Source organism: Emys orbicularis, chromosome 13 (genome assembly GCF_028017835.1).
Source record: "Emys orbicularis isolate rEmyOrb1 chromosome 13, rEmyOrb1.hap1, whole genome shotgun sequence".
NCBI classification, from domain to species: Eukaryota; Metazoa; Chordata; order Testudines; family Emydidae; genus Emys; species Emys orbicularis.
In genome coordinates, this window is record NC_088695.1 from 19992897 (window position 1) to 20020881 (window position 27985).

At 49.8% G+C, this 27985-nt stretch overlaps 1 protein-coding gene across 1 annotated transcript; it reads left to right on the forward strand.

The window, feature by feature from the left end:
- Positions 1–27596, forward strand: LOC135887571 (zinc finger protein OZF-like). The gene is made up of 3 exons (XM_065415297.1): positions 1–982; positions 26779–27096; positions 27271–27596. The coding sequence occupies exons 1-3, from the start codon at positions 1–3 to the stop codon at positions 27594–27596; spliced, it is 1626 nt and encodes a 541-aa protein (XP_065271369.1).
- The last annotated feature ends 389 nt before the right edge of the window (positions 27597–27985 follow it).

Below are 27985 nucleotides of genomic sequence, written 5' to 3' on the forward strand. Positions count from 1 at the left end.
ATGTCACCCAAAAAGTCCAAGGGGAATGTGGCCAAGACCCTGGAGAAGAAGAAGCCCAAGAACAAGCGTAAGTCAGAGAAGCCAAAGCGCAGCCCCCCGGAGGAGGAGACCCTGGTCTACCAGCCGCTGCCCAAGGGTGACAGACCCAACCTGTGCTCCGAGTGTGGGAAGAGCTTCCTGCACAGCTCGGATCTGGTGAACCACCAGCGCATCCACACGGGTGACAAGCCTTTCATCTGCACTGACTGCGGCAAGAGCTTCCGGCAGAGCTCCACACTCATCACCCACCAGCGCATCCACACCGGCGAGACCCCCTACGAGTGCAGCTACTGCGGGAAGAGCTTCCGCGTCAGCTCCAACTTCGTGCGGCACCAGCGCATCCACACGGGCGAGAAGCCCTACAAGTGCCCCATCTGCGGGAAGAGCTTCACGGACAAGTCGACCCTGACCCAGCACCAGCGCACCCACACCGGCGAGAAGCCCTACAAATGCGCTGACTGTGGGAAGAGCTTCAGCCGCAGCTCCCACCGCAAGCGGCACCTGCGGAACCCGCCCGCCAAAGGCCGGAGCAAGTGCTCCCACCGGAGCGGGGAGGCCGCCGTGGCCAAGGCCAAGGAGATCAAGGTCAAGAAGCGGACGCCGACCATCGAGATTCCCAACACGTGCGCTGAGTGCTGGCAGAGCTTCAGCCAGAACTCGGACCTGGTCAAACACATGCGGATTCACACAGGAGAGAAACCCTTCAAATGCACTCACTGCGGGAAGCGCTTCAGCGTCAGCTCCAACCTGACCCGGCACCAACGCATCCACACCGGGGAGAAACCCTACAAGTGCCCCGACTGCGGGAAGAGCTTCACTGACAAATCCACCCTGACCCAGCACCAGCGCATCCATACGGGCGAGAAGCCCTACATCTGCATCTACTGTGGGAAGAGCTTCAGCCGCAGCTCCCACCACAAGAGACACGAGAGAACCCACTCCGGCGAGAACCCTGACACCTTCCTGCCCTTGTGGCACTACCCCAGCCAGAACTTCTAGAGTCGCCGACCCCTCTGGCAGGGCCCCCAGAGACAGGGGTGGGGTGGGGAGGGTTGTATGATTGGCTGGGTTATGGGGACAGGGGAGTGTTGGGGGACAGCTGGCTTGTAGGATAACTGATTGTTCGGGACCCTGGGGACATGGAAATTTGGTGGCTTAAGAAAGAGGTGTGTGTGTGCATCTGTGATTGTATGTGTTTTGTGTATGTGCTTCATGTGTGCTTTATAGAATTGTAACAATGTAGGGTTAGAAGGGATCTCAAGAGGCCATCTAGTCTATCTCCCTGTGCTGAGGCCTAGACCATTCCTGACAGGTGTTTGTCTGACCTCTTCTTTAAAGCCTCCAGTGACAGGAACTCCACAGTCTCTTAGTAACCTGTTCCAATACTGAACTAGCCTTATAGTTACAAAGTTTTTCCTAATATGCGACCTAAATCTCCATTGCTGCAAACAGCCTATTCTTATTCCACCTACAGTGGGCATGGAGAACAATGGATGGCCTTCCTCTTTAAAATAGCCATTAAAATATTTGAAGACTGTTATCAGGTCCCCCCTTGGTCTTCTGATCTCTGGGTTAAACATGCCCAGTTCTTGCAACCTATCTTCACAGGCCAAGTTTTCTAAGCCTCTTACCACTTGTTGCTCTCCTCTCGACTCTCTCCAATTTGATCCCCTCTTTTTCAAAGTGTGGTACCCAAAACTGGACACAGTATTCCAGCTGAGGCCTCACCAGTGCTGAATAGAGCAGGACAAACACCCCCTGTGTCTTTCATATGATGCTCCTGTTAATACATCCCAGAGTGAAATTTCCCCTTTTTTCAACTGCATCACGTTGACTCTTATTCAATTTGTGATCCAGCATAAGCCCCAGATCCTTTCTTGCTGTACGGTTGCCTAGACAGTTATTCCTCATTTTGTCTTTGTGCATTTCATTTTTTTTCTTCCTAAGTGTAGTTCTTTGCACTTGTTTTTACTGAATTTCATCTTATTGATTTTGGACCAATTTTCTAATTTGTCAAGGTCATTTTGAAGTCTAATCCTGTCTTCCGTAGTGCTTGCAACCCCTCCCAGCTTGGTGTCATCCAGAGATTTTAGATTTTATAAGTCATCATACAAGGCATTAACAGAAACATTGAATAGTACTGGACTGAGGACAGACCTGTGGGACCCCGCTGGATACATATTCCTAGTCTGATATCAAATCATTGATAACTACTCTTTGAATAACGGTTTAACCAGTTGTGCACTCACTTTGTAGTAATTTCCTCTAGACCCCATTTTCCTAGTTTGCTTATGAGAATGTCATGTGGCAATGTGTCAAAAGCTTCGCTAGTCAAGATTTATTATGTCTACTTCCTCCCCCAGCCACTAGGCCAGTAACCCTATCAAAAAGGGAAATTAGGTTGGGGTTTGGCATGATTTATTGTTGACAAATCCATGCTGGCTGTCACTTATCATCCTATTATCCTCTAGGTGCTTACAAATTGTTTGTTTAATAATTTGTTCTATATCTTTCTGGATATTGAAGATAGGCTGATTAGTCTGTAATTTCCTTTCCCCTTTTTAAAGATAAGTGCTATGTTCACCCTTCTCCAGTCCTCTGGGATCTCACCCATCCTCCATGAGTTCTCAAAGATAATTCTAACGGTTCAGAGATTGCTTCAGCTTGTTCCTTAAATTACTTCAGCTATTTCCTTAAGTACCCCAGGGTGAATTTCACCAGGCCCTGGCAACTTGAATACTTCATCTATCTTATCTAAATATTCTTTAACCCATTTTCCCTTATTCTGGCTTGTGTTCCTTCCCCCTTGTTAATGTTAACAGTGTTAATCACCTGGTCACAGTCCACCATTTTAGTGAAGACTGAAGCAAAAATGGCCTTAAACACTTCAGACTTCTATGTGTCATCCATTATTGCTCTTTTTTCTCCATTGAATACTGGACCTGCACTTTCTACCTTCTTACTCTTCTAATGTATTTACAGAACCTCGTCTTATTGCCCTTTATGTCTCTTGCTAGGTGTAACTCATTTTGTGTCTTAGCCTTTCTGATTTTGTCCCTACATGCTTTGTGCTATTCTTTTGTATTAATCCCTAGCAATTTGTCCTTGTTTCTACTTTTTGTACCATTCCCTTTTGATTTTCAGGTTATTAAAGAACTCCTGATGCAGCTATATTGGTATCTTACTATTCTACCTTGAGGTTGCTGTTGAGTCTTTAATGTTGTCTCTTTTAGAAACTGCCTCTATAACTCCTTTTTCCCTTAGATTTCCTTCCAATGGGACCTTACCTATCAATTCTCTGAGTTATTGAAATTTGCTTTTTTGAAGTGCATTGTCTGTATTCTGTTGCTCTCACTCCTTCCTGCCCTTAGAATCACAAAATCTGTCATGCTCACTTTCACACAAGTTGCTGAACTTCAGATTCTAACCAGTTCCTCCCTGAACATAAAGACATAAGAATGGCCATATCAGGTCAGGCCAATTGTCCATCTAGCCCAGTATTTTGTCTTCTGACAGTGGCCTGTGCCAGATGCTTCAGAGGGAATGAACAGAACAGAGCAGTTTTCGAGGGATCCACCCCCTGTCGTCCGGCCACAGCATCTAGCAGTTAGAGTTTTAGGGACACCCAAAGCATGGGGTTTCTGTCCCTGCCCATCTTGGCTAATGGCCATTGATGGACCTATCCTCCAGGAACTTATCTAGTTCTTTATTGAACCCAGTTATAGTTTTGGCCTTCACAACATCGTCTGGCAAAGAGTTCTACATGCTCACTGTGCGTTGTCTGAAGAATTACTTCCTTATGTTTGTTTTCAACCCGTTGCCTATTAATTTCATTGGGTGACCCCTGGTTCTTGTGTTATGTGAAGACGTAAATAACACTTCCTGATTCATTTTCTCCACACCAGTCATCATTTTATTTACATCTATCACATCTCCCCTCAGTCGTCTCTTTTCCAAACTGCACTATCCCAGTCTTTTTAATCTCTCCTCGAATGGAAGCTGTTCCATTCCCCTAATAATTTTTATTGCCCTTCTCTGTACTTCTTTCAATTCTAATATATCTTTTTTGAGATGGGGTGATCTGAACTGCACAGGGTATTGAAGGTGTGGGTGTACCATGGATTTATATAGTGGCATTACGATATTTTCTGTCTTATTATCTATCCCTTTCCCGATGGTTCCTAACATTCTGTTAGCTTTTAAAGCTCCTTCCCATTGCCTGAGCTATGTACAGAGGCTTTGGTCTCTGTGAGACTCAGACCTTTTGTTTTAACGCATCATTGGCCTGTATGATATTAGTTCCAGGGTCTCAGCCCTGTCTCCAGCAGCTCAGGTATCTACATAAAAAAAACACCCCCAGCATCAAGATCAGGACTGACTGGGCCCCTGGGGACAGTGTCATCTGGGAGGTGAAGGCTTTTATGGGGCAGAAACTGAACTTCTGTCTTCTCCCTGGAACCGATTCCTGCAGACCAGGAGAGAAGAGAGCGCATGAGTGGTTGTGTGTGTGTGTGAGCGCAAGTGTGTGTATACATGCATGTGTGTGCGCACTGTGTACATGCATGAGTGTGTGTGTGTGGTTTGTGTGTGTGCATGTGTGTGTACATGTATGTGTGTGTGCATATACATGTGTATGTGCAGTGCATATGTGTGAGTGGTTGTGTGCCTGCTTGTGAGTGTGCAGGTGTGTGCATGTATGTGTGGGTGTGAGAGAGAGAGTGTAGGGGGGGGTGTGTGTGTGCACAGTTTGGACTGCACTGCCAGTGCTGTGCATCACACAGGGCCGCTGAGCCTGGCTCCTCTCCCGAGCACTAATCCCCGTCTCTCTCTCGTGCAGTTTGTCGAATCCGACACGGATCCAGCGGATCCCCCTGGGCTGATACATTTAGAAAAGGGGGGTTGTCACTCCTGCTTTCCTGTGTAAATAGCCCCTCCCCCCAGTCATTAATGTCACTGTCTCTCTGCGCTGGCCCGCGCAGCTGTGGCTGTGAGAGAATCCCCCCAGCTCATCCGTGACACATGGGGCCGAGCTGCACCCACAGGGAACACGGATTGTCATTAACAAAACCTTTGAACCAAACACCAGCCCCAGGTCCAGTTTGTCTTGGTGTCGGAGCTGAGCTGATGAGAGGCCAGAGCCGGGGGCTGGAGATTCCCCGATTCTGCAGCTGGAGGCAAAGTGCCCTGGGGTGGGTTACATTCCCTTCAGTCCATCCCTTGTTACCCTGCTCCCTATATCACAACCAGCCCATTAATTGATATCTCTGCCTCAGAACAGGGAGCTGGGTGCTGCCGTGGTTCTGCTCCCCTGGCTCCGACTACCTGGGTCTCAGTCTCCAGAGTTTGTTCCTCCCCTGGAACTCGGGTCAGTTCAGGGGACTCACAGCTGCACCAGCAGAGTCCTGGAGCCCAGGGTGTGTGTGGGAGGCTGCTCAGAGGTGGAGCAACTTCTCCCAGGGAGGCTGGGCACATGGACCCTCACAGCTGGGATGCAGCATGTCTCCTCCCTGGCAGTGTCTCCAGAGCAGAGGGACAAAGACAAATCAAGGCTTCCCCGACATCATGCAGCCTTAGAAGCCTGGTCATGTCCTAGCCAGACTCTGGCCCTGGCTTTTGACTGGGCATTTGTAGCCCCTTCGGGAGCATTTGCTTTTCTTCATAAGAAACCTGCAGCACTGCAAGATGAGTGGTGTCAGACAGTACCTGTGATGGTCCCTCTCTGGGCTTGCCCAGTACATCTGTATTGGCCTAGGCTAAGAGCAGCTACAGCCGAGCTCTTTTTGGCCTAAGCAGATCCACCGACACATGGCAGGGCCAGTCTGAGGAGGGCAGAGCCGCAGGGAGTCCATTTGCTGAGACCGTGTGGCGCCTAGAGCCTCAGCATGCAGGAAGGGGCGCTGTGCATCCGGAGCTCACTGGGCTGCAGAATGACCCTGGTGAGCAGCACTCATGGAAGGATTGGCACTATCAGCTTCTGTCCCCTGAAAACGCCTGCAGCATTTCCAGCTGGATACAGGGTTCTCCTCTGTGTCCTGTCCAAAGTGCTGGGCTTTGTGGCTGTGCAGCGTTCAGCAGAACTGCTGGCCAGCAGTGCGGGAAGGAGGCTGATACTTCACAGGACTGTCTGAAAGCAGCGTTACGCAGAGTTAGCTGTTTTCTCTGTGAGTGACTTCTGTGCCACCGGGTGACAATTTCTAAGAAAATGTTTATTATTTGAAATGGATTGAATAGTTTTTATGAACATATTTGAAATTGGGATTGTTCGCAACATTTAGAAGTTTTCCATCAGTTATGCAGTAGTTGTGATTTTCTGCTTTGAGCTGTGCCGTTTGTCTGTCTGGATCAGCTATCTATCTATGGCCCCTGTCACCAGGGCCGGCTCCAGGCACCAGCTTGTCAAGCAGGTGCTTGGGGCGGCAGCTCCGGAGAGGGGCGGCACGTCCAGGTATTCGGCGGCAATTCGGCGGATGGTCCCTCACTCCGCCTGGGAGCGAAGGACCTCCCGCCGAATTGCCGCCGCAGATCGCGATTGCGGCTTTTTTTTTTTTTTTTTTTTTTTGGCTGCTTGGGGCGGCCAAAACCCTGGAGCCGGCCCTGCCTGTCCCCATATTGTATGAGTACCTCCACAGTGTTTCAATATAGAGGTAAGGAATATCACATGGTACAGATTCTGTTCCCTGATTGGCGGACTGACCTGACCTTTATAAACTGCTTCCATCCACAATTCATTTTCTTTTGCTGCAAAACAAATTTTGTTCATTCCTCGAACAAATCTCAGCTAAAGGCTTCTGGCCATGAACACTGGTTTGGGCAAAGCTCTATTTGGAGAACTGTTCACAAATAACAGGGCACGAACAAAACAATTTGAAAGCTGGTCTTCAGTTCAAGGAACTATTCGCCTGGTTTTTACACTACTCAGTCTGCTTTAGTCTAATTAAAGATGCTGTTCATTATTTTGGGTCAAAACAAAATACACAGGAAAAGTATAGCTGAATGCACTGGAAAGGCACAAGTGTCTAATGAAACTTGGCCTATATTGCAACAAAACTCTAGCTTGTGGAGGCTGCAAGAGCTACTGAGCTGAAGACATCAGAATAGGAATTATCAGACTGGCTCTGACACATGGTCCCTCCAGCTCAATCTCCAGCAGTGGCCAGAACTAGACACTTAACAGGAAGGTGCCAGAAACTGTGCAGTGGGCAATTATGGAGTGGCCTGCCCATAGGAGAGGTTTCCTCTGGGAACCAGCAGAGTTCACATCACTGTCTGCAGAAGCATCTTCTCTGTGCAGGCTTCTTTGGCTCTTTCTCATGGTGAGTCTGATAATGAAACTGCGCTTATAAGGAAATCAAGCTGTGAAAATACAGTTTTGTTAGAAGAAGTTTCCTCTGACAGAGAAAGAGAGTGTGCAGAACGTGATGCGGGATACGTGTCGTGGCTGGAGTTTCCAAAGGGGCACTGTTTTAAGGTGACAGATACAAAGAGTGAAGGAATACAGCTGAGCAGAGACAGAACACATTCTGCATTTCAGTAGGCAGACAAATTGCTTTGGTAAAAGTTATATCAATTTTCTTTTTTCATCAGTTCAACCCATTTGCCCCATCTTCCCTTGGATAATTCACGGATAATCTCACACAGATAGTGAGGCTCTCCATGGCTCTTTCTTCGGATCATTTCTCTTTCCACAGACACCATTTTGTTCTGCATCCCTTGGCATCAGTGACAAGAATCCTAAACAGGCTCCTGCCTTTGTGTCATTTCAGCAACCCCGAACCTTTCCTTGACACCAGAGTGTTAGAGATTTGGGGAATGTGTTTCTGAAATAACTTGTGCGTCAATTCTCCAACATCAGCCCAGAAACTTTTTGACTTGAGGCAATCCCAGATGATACAGAGACACTCCCCTACATCCTGGTGTCCCCTCCAGCATTTGGATCAGAACTTTGTCTCTATTTTGTTTTGTATTGTTTTGTGTGAAAATATCATTTCTCCAGAAGGAGAAGCATGCTCTATTCTTAGTAGCACAGCATTATAGCCTTCCAATCATCTAGGGAGATTGGCTAGGTCACTTCCTTTCCCCTCCCTAACCTCCCATTATCATGTCCCTGTAACTATGTAGGAACTAGTTCAGACAATGTAGCTATTTGATTTTGTTTTCTTTTAACCAGAGATCTGTTTATCTTGTAATTTCCTTATATGGATTTTCTACTGGGGAGAAATCTACTTTTATATGTCCCCAGTTCTTATGTTTTTGTAAATAATATCTTAATTGTAACACAAAAGACCTGTCTTTTGACTTATATTGCTCTTAAAAACATTCTTTTAAAGGATTGTATCAATGTTATTTTTCATATCCTTCTGCCTTTAAAACTAGGCTGCCTTAGTACCTTGAGAGTAACTGTGCAAGGCTCACTGGGACAGGAAAGCTGCGCTAACGCATCTTACTTTTATAAAACTGTCTGTAAACAGCTTGTTCCTACATCCTACTGCCATGATTTTAAAGTCCAATTCCTTGGGATAGCTCCTATTGTCAGTTCACATGGGTCAGAGACTGTCTTTTTGTTCTGTGTCTGTAGAGCACCTAGCACAATGGGGTCCTGGGCCATGGCTGGGGCTCAATAATGAAGAGTAATAATGGGACAGTCCAGGGCTAGAACCACTGGGAAGCTCTGAATTCTGGACAGGAAGGGTTGATAGCAAAGTGAAACAAAGTCCAAAGTCAACAAACTCTTTCCCCAGTCTCCTCAGTACAGGAGGAGATTGTTGCCCATTCAGTGAAACTGTGGGAGGAAATTCATCTCCAGGAGGAAAGAGGGACATGTTTTTCTGGCATCCTGAGGCATCCGGGGATTCAACTGTTAGATGGATTTGTGGGCAGAATGCACAATAAATTCAGTGTATCGTGTGGATGTCACCACCACATGTCAAACTATCGACTCCCACACCCTGAGCTGTTCTTTGTTACCCTGGTCTCTATTTAGAAATATCAGTACACATGGGTATTGTTATTATGTGATCATGTTATTCTTTTATATTTGTCTTAATGCCCATCCTTTCATTCCCTGCCTCCTTCCTTTGACTATCTTCATGTCCTAGATATGACTCAAATAGGTCCTGATCCTGTGCTGTTAAAGTCAATGGAACTGTTAAAATCAAGCCCATAGATTGTAAAGTCTTTGGGGCAGGAAGCCTATATAGTTTTTAATCTCTGTAAAGCACCATGCCATGTTATGGTGCCATATAAATTATTTATTATTAATGATAGTAGTTAATAATTGTGAAGTCTGGCTGCAGCCGCTGTAGTTAGGATTGTAATCCTTTATTACATTTCCATTATAAACACTGCAACACAAGTAACTTTTGACATTTTCAAAGCTTTGCATCTGCCTGATTTTTTTTTTTTATTATTTTTTTTATTTTTTTAAGTTTTTTAAGATCTGTTCAACTGCTTTGGAGTTATGCGAGGGTGAAAAAAATACATTTTCCCCACTGTTTCCAAAACAATTGTTGTGGCTTTTTGTTAATGTGGGACAACTAAAAGGAGAGACACAGAGAGAACCAACTAACATCTGAAACAGAGTTGGCCAAGAAAAGGAAAACTAGTTTTGTCAAAAATGACTAAATGTCTACGTTGTTTTCATTTTGAAGGACTTGAAATTGACCTTTTTTTCTTTTAGTGAATTTTTTTGCAATTTTTTTTAATAAACTTTTTAATCAAAATTTTATTGAAACCAGGGCCGGCTCTAGGTTTTTTGCTGCCCCAAGCAAAAAATTTTTTAGCTGCCCCTCCCCCCCGCCCCCCTGACCTGGGCGCTCTCTCTCTCTCTCTCCCCCCCCCACCCCCCCAACTGCACCCTCCTGCCACCCCAGCCCTGGGTCACTGGTAACTCGCTCCCAGGGCGGGTCATTCAGCAGGAATTTTGGATGTGCACAGAACACAGACAGGATTGGTTCCCACACGGTTACAGAACTGCAGTAAAGTGGAACAATTTTCAGCTTGTGTGATTGAAGGATATCTGGATGCATATTATAAGACTGTCCTACATAAATGAGGAAAAGTTGAGGTGCCTTTATTATTCTTTTGTTCCATTCTTTGTTTCTATGGGGAAGTTGCCAATGCAATATTACTGTCTTCCTTTTAAACAAATAAAACTAAAACAAAAACAAAAAAGCAATGGCTGTTGAAAATAGCAATTCCAGTCCTAATAACCACTGGGAAGCATTTCTTGCTCAATTTATTCTACTTTTTCTACAGCAAGTTACAGTGGATCAGTATATTTGATTTGGGAGAAATGAAGTAACAGCTGCCCAAATTGAGCTTGAGGGTGTTCAAATCTGGAAGGCAGGTGCTAGATTCCCTTTCTGAATATTAGCTAAATCTGGAAAAGAAAAGTTAATTTCTGCTTCCATGGCTCAGAAGTGTAAATCCTCCTGTGTGCCTGGTACTGTATCTAAAGCTGCCCAGGTCCTAGTAGAGCCTCCCCTCCCTTACTTTTCATTTTAAATTCTAGTGGGATCTCCCTTGCTAGGCTTCAGATAGAGAGGTGCACTGTCCATTTAGTCCACCCAATTCTTTCTTTGGGGGAGAGCCCAGGGCTGGGGCGGCAGGAGGTGCGGGTGTGGGGGGGGGAAGAGCCCAGGGCTGGGGTGGCAGGAGGTGCGGGTGGGGGGAGAGCCCAGGGCTTGGGCAGCAGGGGATGCGGGCGGGGGGGAGAGCCCAGGGCTGGGGCGGCAGGGGGGTGCAGGTGGGGGCCAGAGCTGGGGTGGCAGGGGGTGTGGGCGGGGGAGAGTCCAGGGCTGGGGCAACATGGGGGTGCGGGGGGGGGGGGGGAGCCCAGGGCTGGGGTGGGGGGCAGCAAAAAACCTAGAGCTGGCTCTGTCCCTACCATTCACAGCAAGTTGCAGCATGAGGTTTCAGTTCCACACTCCTTCCCCCTCCCTTTCCTGTTAATTGCAGCCGAGGGAATGCTGGGAAATGTAGTTCTTTCCCTGCTCCAAGGCCAGTTCTATAGGCAGGGAGCTAGCCAAGGAACTACAGCTCCCAGGGCCCCCTGTTGGTTCTCAGCTCCCAGGCTGGATTCTTGCGCCCCTGCAAATTTGCCACCCCAAGCAACTGCTTGCTTTCCTGGTGCCTAGAGCCGGCCCTGATTGAAATGTTTCATTTACCGAAAACTGGGTTTTCATTAAAAAAAAAATTATAATCATTATGATGTTTTCAGTAGTATTTTCAATAAAAATATCAATAAAGTGTTTCATTTTTGTGTAGAAAATGAAAAATGTTGATGTTGAAAATTTTTCATGAAAAATTTCATTTTAGAAAAAAAGGCAATTTTTGTATGGAAAAAAAATTCCATTTGAAAAAATGGTGCCCAGGTCCGATATGAAACGTGGCTAGTTTCCCACGCTTTTCTTATTTTGCAGAACATTGCATTAAAACCAAGTATACAATGCACCTGGCCCCATCAATCCTCTGGGACTAGCTACAGTCCTATGAACCAGGTCAGCGCATTGGCATGAGTAGTTGGATGCATCATCATCATCATCATGTTCCTATTATGCCTCTGGCGTATTAGGGCAATGATGAAGCTCCTCCACTCCTGTCTGTTTCTGGCAAGTCTTTCAATAGTTTCCCAGCTGTACCCCATGTTTTTCAGCTTGGCTTCCACAGCTCTTCGCCATGTTGTTTTCAGGCGGCCTTGTTTTCGCTTGTCTTCAGGTGTCCATTTTATTGCTACCCTGGTGATGGAATCAGTTTCCATCCGAAGCACGTGACTGATCCATCTCCAATGCCTCCTGGCAATTATGGTACTCAGATCCTCTTGGCTGCACTGTGTCAATAGATCTTGGTTTGAGATTGTTCTGGGCCAAAAGATATGGAGGATTTTTCTGAGGCAGGTTGTACAACTGTGTAAACAGAGCCATCTTGGTTGCCACCAGGGATTGAACCGAGGACCTCCAGAGCTAAAAATGTGACCCTACACAGCGTGAGCTATGGGCCTAACACCACCCTGTCATAGACCTGTAGCCCGTGGGCTCTGGCACAGCAGATGATGTGTAGCAGAACGAACGCAGATTACACTGCTCAGTTGAGTTCATGGAGACATGCAAAGGGCTTCTTTTTAAATGGCTCCCAATGCTGCTGAATGCTGTGTGGCCAATGGATAGGTAGAGGCCCTGAGGTGGTTAGCTCCTTCCTACTGCTGATGGGCTGTAATAAAACCTTACAAGCTGTTTAGTAGAGCCTCAAAGCTCCGTTCTGAAGCATCACCCCTGATTTTCAGCCAGGGAAGCAGAGGGCTACGGTCACTTGAGTGCAAGAACCCAGGCTTCACCTCAGTGCTTGCTGAATGGACAAGCCTGCAGAACCAGCCAATTCACCTCTCTACCTGGTGCCGCAGCATCTCCATCTGTAACACAGAGGTAATGCTGCCTCTGTCCCTGCGTTCTAGCAACACCACCTAATTTCCCTTTGCCAACTGCACATCTGGTCCTCATTTCATCAGCCTCCTGAGGGGCTAACTTTATTAACTTTATTAGGACAATTGCCTCCAGGCAGCTGCATGCTGCCCCAACACCACAGGTATGAACACCCATGTAGGTTGGGTTTAGGGGAGGATATTTGGACATGGGGAAGGGCGTGCAGGGCTGGAGCTGAGCAAACAATAGGGTTTTCTGGTCATGGACAAACTGAAAAATCTGGACAAAAAGTCCAATTCAAAGAACTTTATTTTTCAATTTTTTTTATTGAATCGATGAAGAAGAAAAATGGTTTTGAATCAACCAAACCTTTTCAGTTGACAAAACGAATTTTTATTTTGTGTTTTTTCATTTCAATCTGGCCATTTCAGGTGTTTTTCACCCCTTTTTGGTGTGTGTGTGTTTTTTTTTTTTTTTTAAAGAAAAGCTGGCCAAATTTAAAATCAAAGCACCATTAAAAATCAAGTCAAAGCAAAATGTTTCGACTCTTTCAAAAAAAAAAAAAAAAAAATTCTGACTAAAACTGTCTGTTGAATTCAACCCAAATTTAACAAATAATTTGAGACACTGAAAAATGCTTTTTTTGTTGAATGAAAGTTTGTTGAAAATTTTTTGCCCGGCTCTATTCGAGGCTCTAGCGCAGGGGCAGGCAAACTTTTTGGCCTGAGGGCTGCATTGGGTTTTGTAAATTGTATAGAGGGCCGGTTAGGGGAGGGGGTTGTGGCCCGGCCCCCACCTCCTATCTGCCTCCCTGGAACTCCTGCCCCATCGAACCCCCCTGTTCCCTGACGGCCCCTCTGGGACCCCTGCCCCATTCACACATCCCTGCTCCCTGTCTCCTGACTGCCCCTGGACCCCCGCCACCCCATCCAAACCCTCCTCTCATTCCTGACGGCCCCCCTGGGACCCCTGCCCCGTCCAACCACCCCTTCTCCCTGTCCCCTGACTGCCCCCGGAATCCCTGCCCCTGCCTGCCCCCTGCCGCCCCATCCAACCCCCCCTCCTTCCTGACTGCCCCCGGGGCCCCTGCCCCCATTCATCCCCTGTTTCCCTCCTGACCCCCGCCCCCTGACCACCACCCCAAACTCCCTGCCCTCTATCCAACCCCTCCTCTCCCTGCCCCCTTACCGCACTGCCTGGAGCACCGGTGGCTGGTGGTGCTACAGTCGGGCCACGCTGCCACCGCCACCACCACACAGCACAGAGGAGCTCACAGCCCCGCCGCCCAGAGCATTGCGCCGACAGCGGAGCAAGCGAGCTGAGGCTGCGGGGGAGGGGGGACAGCAGGGGAGGGGCCGGGAGCTAGCCTCCCGGGCCAGGAGCTTGGGGGCTGGGCAGGACGGTCCCGCAGGACGGATGTGGCCCATGGGCCGTAGTTTGCCCACCCCTGCTCTAGCGATATCAATGTTCTCATTCCCCAGTGCTCAGAAATCATTAGTCATCCCCTCCCCACCGAAAATCATGGAATTGACTGAAAAATCATGAAACATTTAAAATAACACATTTTGCATTCTTTTCCTTCAGCTTCTGGTTTCTGAGCTGTGAAAGGGCCATGTTTCCAAGCTTTTCATAGATTCCCAGGCCATAAGGGACCACTGTGATCATCTAGTCTGACCTGTAACACAGGCCAGAGAACTGCCCCTAAATAATTCCTCTTTGAACTAGAACAGATTTGATAGAAAAACATCCAATCTTGATTAGCCAGTGATGAACCATCCACCACAGCTCTTAGTAAGTTGTTCCAATGGTAAATTATCTCAATGTTCAACATTTACACCTTTTGTCTAGCTTCAGTCATGACTTGAATACAGGTATTGAAGGGCATGTGCTATTCAGGAAAGACAGAAATAAAGGTAAAGGTTGTGGAGTAGCAATGTATATTAATGAGGCGTTAGACTGCAAAGAAATTAGAAGTGATTGAATAGGTAAGACAGAGTCTGTTTGGGCCAAAATCACTTTTGGGAAGAAAGCTACTAGAGGTTCTCCTGGGATAGTGCTTGGGGTGTGCTACAGACCCTCTGGATTTAATCTGGATCTGGAGAGAGACCTCTTAAATGTTTTAATGAAATAAATATTATTGGAAATTGTGTGACTATGGCAGACTTTAATTTCCCAGATATATATTGGAGGACAAGTGCTACTAATAATAGTAGGGCCCAGATTTTCCTGGATGTGATAGCTGACAGATTTATTCACAAAATAGTCGCTGAACCAACAAGAGATTATGCCATTTTAGATTTGATATTGGTGAGTAATGAGGACCTCATAGAAGAACTGGTTGTAGGAGACTGTCAGGGTTCCTTCCCCACTCTGAACTCTAGGGTACAGATGTGGGGACCCGCATGAAAGCCCCCTAAGCTTATTTCTACCAGCTTAGGTTAAAACCTGGTACGCTGCCACCACCAAGTGATTTAACAAGAAACAGGGAAAGGACCACTTGGAGTTCCTCTTCCCCCAAAATATCCCCCCAAGCCCTTACACCCCCTTTCCTGGGGAGGCTTGAGAATAATATCCTAACCAATTGGTTACAAAGTGATCAAAGACCCAAACCCCTGGGAAAAATCAGTCAGGTTCTTAAAAGAAGGATTTTATTAAAAAGAAAATGTAAAAATCATCTCTGTAAAATCAGGATGGAAAATAACTTTACAGGGTAATCAGATTCAAAGAGCCCAGCGGAACCCTCTCTAGCCTTAGTTCAAAGTTACAACAAAAAAGGGATAAACCTCCCTCTAGCAAAGGTAAAATTCACAAGTTGAGAAAACAAAGATCATAGAATATTAGGGTTGGAAGGGACCTCAGAAGGTCATCTAGTCCAACCCCCTGCTCAAAGCAGGACCAATCCCCAACTAAATCCCCAAATCCCCCACTCAAGGATTGAACTCTCAACCCTGGGTTTAGCAGACCAATGCTCAAATCACTGAGCTATCCCTCCCCCCAAAGCCAATACTAATAATGAGGGATTTCAACTATTTCTATATTGACTGGGAACTTGTCACCTCAGGATGGGATGCAGAGATAGAATTTCTAAACACCAGTCATAGAATATCAGGATTGGAAGGGACCTCAGGAGGTCATTTAGTCCAACTCCCTACTATAGCCCCCAGACAGATTTTTGTCCCAGATTCCTAGACAGCCCTCTCAAGGATTGAACTCACAACCCTCTAGTTAGCAGGCCAATGCTCAAACCACTGAGCTATCCCTCCCCTATAAACTAATAAACTAATATGCCTTGCCTGGCTGTTACTTACAAGTTTGAAATATGAGAGACTTGTTCAGAAAGATTTGGAGAACATGGATTGATGTCTGGTCCCTCTTAGTCCCAAGAGCGAACAACACCAAAACAAAGAGCTTTTCTGCACATCCAGGAGGCTGGAAATTTACTTAAAACAAACAACAACAAAAACTGAGATTATGATGTCATCACCTGCCTTCAGATGCTGTGGCTTCAAAGAAAACACAACCCATGATAGAGTTGGCAGGGTTGCATATGTGGAAGTGGGAGCTTGCTCTGTGCATGGGACGTGTTCCAGCATTTCAGGGATGTGGCACACAAGTGACTGGCTCTCAGAGTGTGACGCCTCAGACAACAGGGTATTGTGGTGTGGGGATATCCCAGGGAGGAAACAGACAGAGCGAGGGGAGGAGTCTTGTCCACTGTGGCCTGGAACTCTAGTTAGGGGCCTCTGGCATCAGGATTCTTGGGCTGTGAGTGTGATTTGAGGGGTGACACCAAACAAGTTGATTCCCTTCTCTGTGCCTCAGTTTCCCCATCTTTAAAAAGGGGCATAGGATGCTTAGGAGCCTGTGTAGAGTACTATGGGATCAAAAGTGCAGAATAAGCCCCAACTGGTATTGTCATGCCATGGCTTATTGGATGGGAGGCTGAGAGGGACAGACACAGGTCACCATGTATCAGGCCTCAGGCTAGCAGTCAGAGGGCCTGGCTTCTAATCCGATCAGTACAGTGGTTGGCCACCATGTGTCAGTAGTTGTGGTACCCAGGCAGCCTCCCAGAGCACAGAGAGAAATCACACAGATTGTATAGAGAACTGGGGAGACTAGGGTCATGAGGGACAGCTGCTGGTACCCCCTAGAGAAGACCTGACAGCACAGCATGGCCAGATGTGACACAGGCAACATTTGCAGCCTTCACAGGAAACCCTGAACAGAAGTCTCCCCAGTCAGCTAGCCCTTATCCCTTGAATCCACAGGAGGAGTCTGGCGAACATGGGTGTGTCAGCATCAGCCACCAACCCCCCCACCATAGACCCCAAATAACCCCCTCCCACAGCCCCTAACCTCCCACCATAGACCCCAAATAACCCCCTCCCATAGCCTCTAACCCTGCCATAGACCCCCAAATAGCCCCCTCTCACAGCCCCTAGCCCCCCACCATAGACCCCCAAATACTCTCTAACCCTTCTGCCATAGACCTCTTCTCCTTTGATGTCATCTTAGGATGCCCTTGGTGTGTTGATATCTCATGAACAGCTGCCACCCCAAGGAAGCCCAGGACAGTGTGTATAGAAACAATCAAAGCCCCTTGGTGGGACCAGGTAGCATGAGTCAGCCCTCTTTGACACGGCGGGGACAGAGGCCAGAGTCTGCTCTAAACCATTGTCAGGGCTTCTTCACTAACAGGCATTGCAGATCTGCCAGGCATAGAGGGGTGGAGAATAGCAAATAATTTGTGAACCACTTCAAGGGGGTGTCTAGAGTCTTAGCGAGACCCAGGAAGATCTTGGAGTCACCTGGAGGAGAAAGCGTCATCGCTGGATTCACAACCCCAACAGGGGAGGAGGGAGAAAGAGCATCAGGGATCAGCTGTTCTGCAGGATCTTCCAGCTGGCCCTGGCCCTGCGGTTGTGGTGGCTGTGCCTGGACAAAGTGGCTGTGCTTGGGTGACCGGGTGGGAGGAGGGGCTCTCAGCACAGGTGGTGGTGGCCTGCACGGGTGAGATTGCTTTTCCATGGGCCCAGAAAGGCCAGCTGTAAGGGTGAGGAACCAATAGCCTCTGGGTAGGGAACTATGGAGTGTGCTCCTTAAATGACCCAAGTCTCTTATGGTTTGGTGAATGGTCCCTAGGGTGGTTCCTCATTAGGATTTGATGCTGGAGAGGATGCGTAGGAATAAACCTCCTCAAATGTTGGCGCTACCTCCTCTGATGCCCTAGGTGCCCTCAGGAAGGGGTTACCAGCTGTGTAGCAGGGCAGGGGGAACCAGATGGTACCAGGTAGGAAGTTTTAGTATGTGGTAATGAGGTCTCCGGACCTAGGAAATGACAGGTGAGCATCACTGAAGGATTCAATGATGTCAGTTCCAGAGTCACAGGGCGCTCCCTGATTCTATGTAGGCAATGGGTCTCGATGGAGTCGGTGCTGTAATGACTGGTGCCATTAGCAACATAGGCACCAAGTGTGTCAGTACCGAGAGTATCAGTGCCGAGGTGTTGGTGCCAGAAAAGGGCTGGTCAATGGCCAGGTGGGTACCAAGGGAACCCAGTGCACAATGAGTTCTGAAGTGTTGGTATTGGACAAGGCTGGTCAGTGGCTGGGTCAGTACTGAGGGCACCGGTGCAGAGTCAGTGCTGAGGTGTCAGCAGAGCACTGAGGATCCAGAGATGAGTCAGAGACATTTGTCTGGTAGGCACTGCAGGAGGTGACCTTGGAGCAACGCACCTGCCGAGCCAGGTCAGTATCGGTAGAGGCCTGGATCAAGGAGGCCTGTGCTGCCTTCTCAGCTATCAACAACAGGGGCCATTCAGTGGAGAAGAGGCTCGGGATCTCGAGGATCAATGGGGCGCTGGCTGAGCTGGGTTTCTCAGAAGGGTGGCCCCCCGACACCCCTGACGTTCGGGTCTGAAGCCCACTCCGCGGAATGCGCCGATATGAATTACATCAGATGGGCACCTCGCACCTTCTGGGTCCACGTAGAAAAGGAGCAGCAGATGGAGAAGTGGTCTGGATATTCCCTTCCCCGGATAAAAACATCACCTGGAGTGCCCATCGTGAAGTGGCACCAGGCAGAGAGCAAGATTTACAGCCTGGGGACTTAGCCAGAAGATCTCAGTGCTAAGAAGCCCCCAGTATGCACACAAAAAAACGTAAAATCTCATGCAGGGGGGAGGAGGGGCAACTGTTTGTGTTCTCTTGCCAATGGCATAAAAAAACACCCTAATTAAACTAACAAAGTCCCTAATTAAGCTAACTATAAATGCTCTGAAGGACAAAGTGTGGTGGGGATTGGTCCTGCTTTGAGCAAGGGGTTGGACTAGATGACCTCCTGAGGTCCCTTCCAACCCTGATATTCTATGATTCTATGGGGAAGCAGATGGACCCAAGTTCTGTCCCATTGCTGAGAGGGTCAGAAAGAACTGAGGAGCAGGTAGACCCGCTCTGCCCTGGACTGGGACACCCGGGGAACAGCAGAGCCCCTGCAGACACTGCTGGCCAAAAGAAACTGTTCTCGCCTGCATGTGAATCGAGCACGGGATCCACATGAACAAAAGCCTAGAGAATGACAGGTGGTGCCAGGATATGGTGCCTTTATCCTGGTGTGATCACTGACGTCTGCACCAGGCCCGCTCCGGGAGCGCTATTGCAGGAGAAAAGCCCACCCTCCGCTGACAGTTAAAACACCAGGACACACACGCAGCCTTACATTTGTGAGTGTGAGCCCCCAAAGGGGTGTGTTTTCCTTCCTTCGTTACGGCAGGATGGGAGCTCCTGTACCACTGGCACTAGGCCTTTCCTGAGCTTCTGTGCAGCCCAGCTCACACCTGGGACAGCCAGGAAGAGTCTTTCCCATGCTACCAGAGCCAGGCTAGCTCCACCAGGAGCCGCTGGGCTGGCTGCAGGAGCCAGGGGCGGCGAGTTATATGGACCCGTGGTGCCCATGCTCCAGCAATATTCAGGGTCTGGGGGCCCGGCTCCACCAATGTTCGGGGCCAGGTCTCTCCCACAGCCCCACCTACCACCCCACGTGCCTCCCCCAGAGCATCCCTGGGGATTATTATTATTATAATTATTATTATTATTATTTATTATCCCCTGGCCCCTCCTGCTGCCCCCATGTCCCTCCCCCAAGCATCCCTGCCTGCACCCTGGGCAGCAGGCAGCTGCCCTGCCGCTCTGTGCTGCACTCCCTCACCGGCTGCTGCTAGCTACAAGAAAGGAACCAGCGCCGGTGGCAGGCTGAGGAGGCTGCTGAGCCTGCAGAGGGAGGAGGGGAGGAGGCACACATGCGATGGCAGCCCCACCCCACCCCCCGGCCCCCACCGTGAGACAACTCGGACTCTGGGGGGGCCTTCCTGGAGTCTGGACCTGAGCAGCTGGGGCTTGGGTGAGTGTCGGACTCATGATACCCGGCCCCCCCACCCACAGTCACCATTCCTGCCCCACGCTTGGCAAGGTGTTGTGAGGCTACGGTGAGGGGCAGCAGCAGGGGAGGAGGCACTCACGTAACACGGCAGCTCCACCCCCGCCCTCCCCCCAGCACCCACCAGAAGGGAGACGAGAGGGCTTCCTGCACCTGAGCAGCTGGGGCTTGGGTGAGTGTCGTGACACCTTGCCCCCCCACTCGCAGCCACCACTCCTGCCCCAGGCTGGGCAAGGAGCAGCCCCATCCCCCATCAAACAACGACGAAAAGTGTTTGCTGCCTCCTGAAGAATATTACAAAAGAAGGGGCTACATTTTGTTTTAATTTTAGAAAGTATTTGCTTTTGAGGCTTATTGATCCAAGAGTGCTGGGTTGTTGTTTCCAGTCCATTTTTACATTTTAAGAAATATATAGATCGGCTTAAAGGCAGGTGGGGGGGGGGGGTGGGACTTGGACCCGTTCTGGGCACTGCCAAAAATTATACAAACCTGCCGCCCCTGGCAGGAGCCTCTGGGTAGAGCCTGGGGCTGGGGGTATGTCTACACTACGAAATTTGGTCGAATTTATAGAAGCCGGTTTTATAGAAATCATTTTTATACAGTCGATTGTGTGTGTCCCCACATAAAATGCTCTAAGTGCATTAAGTCGGCGGACCGCATCCACAGTACCGAGGCTAGCGTCGACTTCCGGAGCGTTGCACTGTGAGAAGCTATCCCACAGTTCCCGCAGTCTCCACTGCCCATTGGAATTCTGGGTTGAGATCCCAATGCCTGATGATGCAAAAACAGTGTCGCAGGGGGTTCTGGGTACATGTCGTCAGGCCCCTCCCCCTCCGTCAGAGCAACGGCAGACAATCAATTTGCGCCTTTTTACCTGGGTTACCTGTGCAGACAACATACCACGGCAAGCATGGAGCCCGCTCAGCTCACCGTCACCATATGTCATCTGGGTGCCGGCAGACGTGGTACTGCATTGCTACACAGCAGCAGCTAATTGCCTTTTGGCAGTAGACGGTGCAGTATGACTGGTAGCCATCATCAGCTATCTGGGTGCTGGCAGACATGGGGCTGCATTGCTATACAGCAGCAGCTCCTTGCCTTTTGGCAGTAGATGGTGTATTACGATTGGTATCCATCATTGTCGTATTCCTCAGTGAGTTCGGTCAGAGGCACCTGGGCAGACATGTTTTGTCTCCTGGAGACTCAGTCCTGCCGGCAGTCCTATTGAACCGTCTTGACGATGATGGCTAGCAGTTGTAATGCAGCATTTTCTGCCAAGCACCCAGAAGATGCCCATGGCTATCAGTCATGCTGCACCGTCTGCTGTCAGCCTAAGATGTAAAAGATAGATGGACCAGATTTGTTCTGTATTCATTTGCTTCCCCCTCCCTCCGTGAAATCAACGGCCTGCTAAACCCAGGGTTTTGAGTTCAATCCTTGGGGGGGGGCATTCTGTGTGACAGTTGTTTGTGTTTCTCCCTGATGCACAGCCACCTTTGTTGATTTTAATTCCCTGTAAGCCATGTCGTCACTCGCTCCTCCCTCCCTCCATCAGACAATAGTTTTGCGCCTTTTTTCAGCCCAGACGCCATAGCACTGGGATCATGGAGCCCGCTCAGATCACCGCGGCAATTATGAGCACTATGAACACCACGCACATTGTCCTGGAGTATATGCAGAGCCAGAACATGCCAAAGCAAAACCAGGCAAGGAGGCGATTGCAGTGCGGGCAATGAGAGTGATGAAGAAATTGACATGGACATAGACCTCTCACTAAGTACGGGCCCCAGCGATGTGCAAATCATGGTGTTACTGGGGCAGGTTCATGCCGTGGAACGCTGATTCTGGGCCCGGGAAACAAGCACAGACTGGTGGGACCGCATCGTGTTGCAGGTGTGGGACGATTCCCAGTGGCTGCGAAACTTTCGCATGCGTAAGGGCACTTTCATGGAACTTGGTGACTTGCTTTCCCCTGCCCTGAAGCGCCAGATACCAGGATGAGAGCAGCCCTCACAGTTGAGAAGCGAGTGGCGATAGCCCTGTGGAAGCTTGCAACGTCAGACAGTTACCGGTCAGTCAGGAATCAATTTGGAGTGGGCAAATCTACTGTGGGGGCTGCTGTGATCCAAGTAGCCAACGCAATCAAAGACTTGCTGATATCAAGGGTAGTGACTCTGGGAAACGTGCAGGTCATAGTGGATGGCTTTGCTGCAATGGGATTCCCAAACTGTGGTGAGGCGATAGACGGAACCCATATCCCTATCTTGTCACCGGAGCACCAAGCCACCGAGTACATAAACCGCAAGGGGTACTTTTCAATGCTGCTGCAAGCCCTGGTGGATCACAAGGGACGTTTCACTAACATCAACATGGGCTGGCCAGGAAGGGTTCATGACGCTCGCGTCTTCAGGAACACTACTCTGTTTAAACGGCTGCAGCAAGGGACTTACTTCCCGGACCAGAAAATAACTGTTGGGGATGTTGAAATGCCTATAGTTATCCTTGGGGACCCAGCCTACCCCTTAAAGCCATGGCTCATGAAGCCGTACACAGGCAGCCTGGACAGTAGTCAGGACCTGTTCAGCTATAGGCTGAGCAAGTGCAGAATGGTGGTAGAATGTGCATTTGGACATTTAAAAGCGCGCTGGCGCAGTTTACTGACTCGGATAGACCTCAGCAAAACCAATATTCCAATTGTTATTGCTGCTTGCTGTGCGCTCCACAATATCTGTGAGAGTAAGGGGGAGACATTTATGGCGGGGTGGGAGGTTGAGGCAAATCGCCTGGCCACTGATACGCGCAGCCAGACACCAGGGCTGTTAGAAGAGTACAGTAGGGTCCGGTGCGCATCAGAGAAGCTTTGAAAACCAGTTTTGTGACTGGCCAGGCTACGGTGTGAAACTTCTGTTTGTTTCTCCTTGATGAACCCTCTGCCCCCCCCGTTCACTCTACTTCCCTGTAAGCTAACCACCCTCCCCTCCCCCCTTCGAGCACCGCTTGCAGAGGCAATAAAGTCATTGTTACTTCACATTCATGCATTCTTTATTAATTCATCACACAACTAGGGGGATAATTGCCAAGGTAGCCCGGGAGGAGGGAAGGACAAGGACACACTGCAGTTAAAAACTTTAAAACTTTAACTCTTATTGAAGGCCAGCCTTCTGATGCTTGGGCAATCATCTGGGGTGGAGTGGCTGGGTGGCCAGAGGCCCCCCCACCGCGTTCTTGGGCATCTGGGTGAGGAGGCTATGGAACTTGGGGAGGAGGGCTGTTGGTTACACAGGGGCTGTAGCGGCGGTCTCTGCTCCTGCTGCCTTTCCTGCAGCTCAACCATACGCTGGAGCATCGACTCTTGCCTTCTGTCAGCAAGCTGACGCCACCTATCCTCTTCAGCCCGCCACTTGCTCTCTTCAGCCCGCCACCTCTCCTCTCGTTCATATTGTGCTTTTCTGCACTCTGACATTGACTGCCTCCACGCATTCTGCTGTGCTCTGTCAGCGTGGGAGGACATCTGGAACTCCGAAAACATATCATCCCGAGTCCGCCGTTTTCTCCTTCTAATCTTCACTACCCTCTGCGAAGGAGAAACATTTGCAGCTGGTAGAGGAGAAGGGAGAGGTGGTTAAAAAAGACACATTTTAGAGAACAATGGGTACACTCTTTCACGTTAAATTTTGCTGTTCAATTACACAGCACATGTGCTTTCGTTACAAGGTCGCATTTTTCCTCTTATATTGAGGGCCTGCCGGTTTGGTGTGAGAGATCACTCATGCAGTGCCAGGCAACAGAATTCGGCTTACAGGTAGCCATGGTAAGCCACAGTCTTTTGGCTTTTTTAACCTTCATAACATGTGGGAACGGTTTCAAACAGCAGCGCCCCCATTTCCCATACCAAGCACCCGTTGGGTTGGCCATTTAAAATGGGTTTGCAATGTAAAAGGAGGGGCTGCGGTTTCCGGGTTAACATGCAGCACAAACCCAACTCCCCCCCCCCCCCAATTCTCTGGGATGATCACTTCACCCGTCCCCCCACCGCGTGGCTAACAGCGGGGAACATTTCTGTTCAGCCGAGCAGTAATAGGCACCTCTGAATGTCCCCTTAATAAAATCACCCCATTTCAACCAGGTGACCATGAATGATATCACTCTCCTAAGGATAACAAAGAGAGATAAGGAATGGATGTTGTCTGCATGCCAGCAAACACCGGGACCATACGCTGCCATGCTTTGTTATGCAATGATTCCAGACTACGTGCTACTGGCCTGGCGTGGTAAAGTGTCCTACCATGGCGGACGGGATAGGGCAGCCCTCCCCAGAAACCTTTTGCAAAGGCTTTGGGAGTACATGAAGGAGAGCTTTCTGGAGATGTCCCTGGAGGATTTCCACTCCATCCCCATACACGTTAACAGACTTTTCCAGTAGCTGTACTGGCCGCGATTGCCAGGGCAAATTAATCATTAATCATTAAACGCGCTTGCTTTTAAACCATGTGTAATATTTACAAAGGTACACTCACCAGAGGTCCCTTGTGCGCCCTCAGGGTCTGGGAGCACGCCTTGGGTGAGTTCGGGGGTTACTGGTTCCAGGTCCAGGGTGATAAACATATCCTGGCTGTTGGGGAAACCAGTTTCTCCGCTTCCTTGCTGTGAGCTATCTTCATTGTCTTCATCCTCATCTTCCTCGTACCCCGAACCCGCTTCCCTGTTGCATGATTCTCCATTGATGGAGTCAAAGCACAGGGTAGGGGTAGTGGTGGCTGCACCTCCTAGCATGGCATGCAGCTCCACATAGAAGCGGCATGTCTGCGGCTCTGCCCCGGACCTTCCGTTCGCCTCTCTGGCTTTGTGGTAGGCTTGCCTTAGCTCCTTAATTTTCACGCGGCACTGCTGTGCGTCCCTGTTATGGCCTCTGTCCTTCATGGTCTTTGAGACTTTTTCTAATATTTTGCCATTTCGTTTACTGCTACGGAGTTCAGCTAGCACTGATTTGTCTCCCCATATGGCGAGCAGATCCCGTACCTCCCGTTCTGTCCATGCTGGAGCTCTTTTGCGATCCTGGGACTCCATCATTGGTTACCTGTGCTGATGAGCTCTGCGTGGTCACCTGTGCTCTCCACGCTGGGCAAACAGGAAATGAAATTCAAAAGTTTGCGGGGCTTTTCCTGTCTACCTGGTCAGTGCATCTGAGTTGAGAGTGCTGTCCAGAACAGTCACAATGAAGCACTGTGGGATAGCTCCCAGAGGCCAATAAAGTCGAATTCCGTCCACACTACCCCAAATCCGACCCAGAAAGGCCGATTTCAGCGCTAATCCCCTCGTCGGAGGTGGAGTAAAGAAACCGGTTTAAAGGGCCCTTTAAGTCGAAAAAAAGGGCATCGTCGTGTGGACGTGTCCAGGCTTAATTCGATTTAACGCTGCTAAATTCGACCTAAACTCGTAGTGTAGACCAGGCCTGGGTTATACAGGCAGTCGATGACTGGGATGGACCCTCTTGTCCCAGCACTGTGCACCCGTGTTTGGGTGGCTGCAGAACCGAGTCCCTGCGCCGACACGGCTCCCCCTGTACTGGCTGGGGGTGCCTGTGTGTCTGTGTTTTCTGGTCCATAGCCCATGTAAAAGGAAACAGACGGATCCGGCTCTGACTCCGGGCCTGCGGCGTTTCAGGCGGGGGCGATTTCCCCAGCGGTGGCCGCCAGGTGGCTCTGCCGCTTGCTCGGGCGGGCCGGGCGCTTGCTCCGCGCTCTTGGTGCCTCCGCTCAGCGGGCTGGGGCGGAGCTTCCCGGGTCAGCCGCTGCGCTGCCTCCATTAGCGGTGACCCGAAACCCTGCCCCGAACCGCTGCTGCTCCCCAGCCGGGAGAGCCCTTCCCTAGCTCCTGGGGCAGCCCCGGGCTCTGCCGACACCAGCCCCTGAGCCGGAGCCTGCAGGTGAGGGGAGAGACGGGGGGAAAGGGCTGGGGCCGGGCAGGAAAGTGACTCTGCACCGTCGGCCCCTCCTCGCCCCAGCTCTGCTCCCGGGGGGGGTCTGCGAGTCCCAGAGCTGCTGCCCTCCCTGACCCCCCCCCCCCCCCAGGCTCTGCCCCCCTGAGCGCCTGCAGGAGCCGAGCCAGCTCCGGGAGAGCGAACGCCCCGGGCCGGGCCAGGGACCGAGTCTCCCAGCCCGAGGGGAGGGGGCAGGAGGGAGACAGGGGGAGAGACTGGCAGGAGCAGTAAGTAGGGAGGGAGGTTCCCGGCTCGCAGCCCTGCCCAGCTCCATTCCCTGCAGCGCCCCGGGGCAGACTGACTTTCCTGGGACAAGGTGAGGAGCAGGAAGAGGAAGAGCTAGTTCCTGCCTCTACCTAGTCCCCGCGCTGCTGGGGGGATGTGCTGCCCTGGCTGGGGACATTGTCAGGAGGATCATCCAAAGCAGCTCCTTCGATTCTTTTCCAGTGTTTGTTTCAGAGACTGTGCCTGTGGAGCCAGGTTACAAATGTGTCAGTGGTTTGAGTCTGGGTGAGAGGGGCCAGATCTGCACTTGAATGAATTCTAATATGAATTATCAACGTTGCATTGTGGTGCAGCTTTTGCCCTTCCCTCTCTGAGGTACCTTTCCCCCCCCCCCCCCCCCCCCCAGGAATGACTCTCTTTTTGTCTCAGCAGGTGAGTGCGAGCAGGAAACATCTTCGTTCACATGTGCTGGTAAAAAAGCAACTCATGACAAGATGCCTCCCAAGCGATCCAAAGGAAATGTTTCACAGGGACTGAACCAGAAAAAGTCCCTCAAGAATCAGAGGAAATTGGACAAGCTACAGAAGAGCTCTCTTGTGCAGAGAGAGGGTAAATCAGCCATCCGTGGGAGAGCTGTGAGGAAGAGCAAAGACACCATCATCTGCCAGAGAACATACGCAGGGGAGAAGCCCAACATCTGCATTGAGTGTGGGAAAAGCTTCACCCAGAGCTCAGACCTTATGAACCATCAGAGAACCCACACGGGGGAGAAACCCTATAAATGCATTGACTGCGGGAAGAGCTTCAGCGTCAGCTCAAACCTGAGTCGACACCAGAGAACCCACACGGAGGAGAAGCCCTATCCCTGCACTGACTGTGGGAAAAGCTTCACAGACAAGTCCACTCTGACCCAACACCAACGCGTCCACACGGGTGAGAAGCCCTATAAATGCATTGACTGTGGGAAGAGCTTCAGCCGCAGCTCCCACCACAAGAGGCATCTGAGGAGCCCTCCAGAGAAGAGGCAGGACAAATGCACCCACTGGGAAAGCACCACTATTGGGAAGGTGAAAGAAACTAAAGTGTCTAAGAAGAAAACACCAACCATTGAGATCCCCAACACATGCGCTGAGTGCTGGCAAAGCTTCAGCCAGAACTCCGACCTGGTCAAACACATGAGGATCCACACAGGAGAGAAACCCTACGAGTGTCCCGATTGCGGAAAAAGATTCAATGTCAGTTCAAACCTGATCAGACACCAGAGGATCCACACAGGAGAGAAACCCTACACGTGCTCTGACTGCGGGAAAAGCTTCACTGACAAATCCACTCTGACCCAGCACCACCGGATCCACACAGGAGAGAAACCCTACATATGCACTTACTGCGGGAAAAGCTTCAGCCGCAGCTCCCACCACAAGAGACATGAGCGAACCCACACCGGGGAAAACCCCGTGTCCTTTCTGCCCTTGTGGCCCTACCCCACCCAGACATACTGAAATGATCCCATTGGTTCTGGGCAATGGGAACTGAGGGCCCAGGAATTAAGTGGGAGATTTTTCCCAAGCTCCAGCGTGATTCAGTAGCACAATCCCCATCAGCTTCCAATAAGACATAGGGTCCACTGTGCTTGCGTCACTTCTGGGCATGAGACCTAGGTTCCTAAATCAGTTAGGTGTTGCAGTGCCGCGTAGAGTTAAGTCTTGACAACTGTAAAAATTTGGGTCTGAAATCCCACCCAGAGCGAAGGGAGCTCTGTGAGGGGTTTCATTAGAGCATTAGGGAGTAAACTACCCAAATTCCATTAGTATTATTTGTATTGTGGTAGCGCCTAGCAGCCCCAGTCATGGACAAGGAACCACAGTGTGAGGCACTGTACAAACACAGA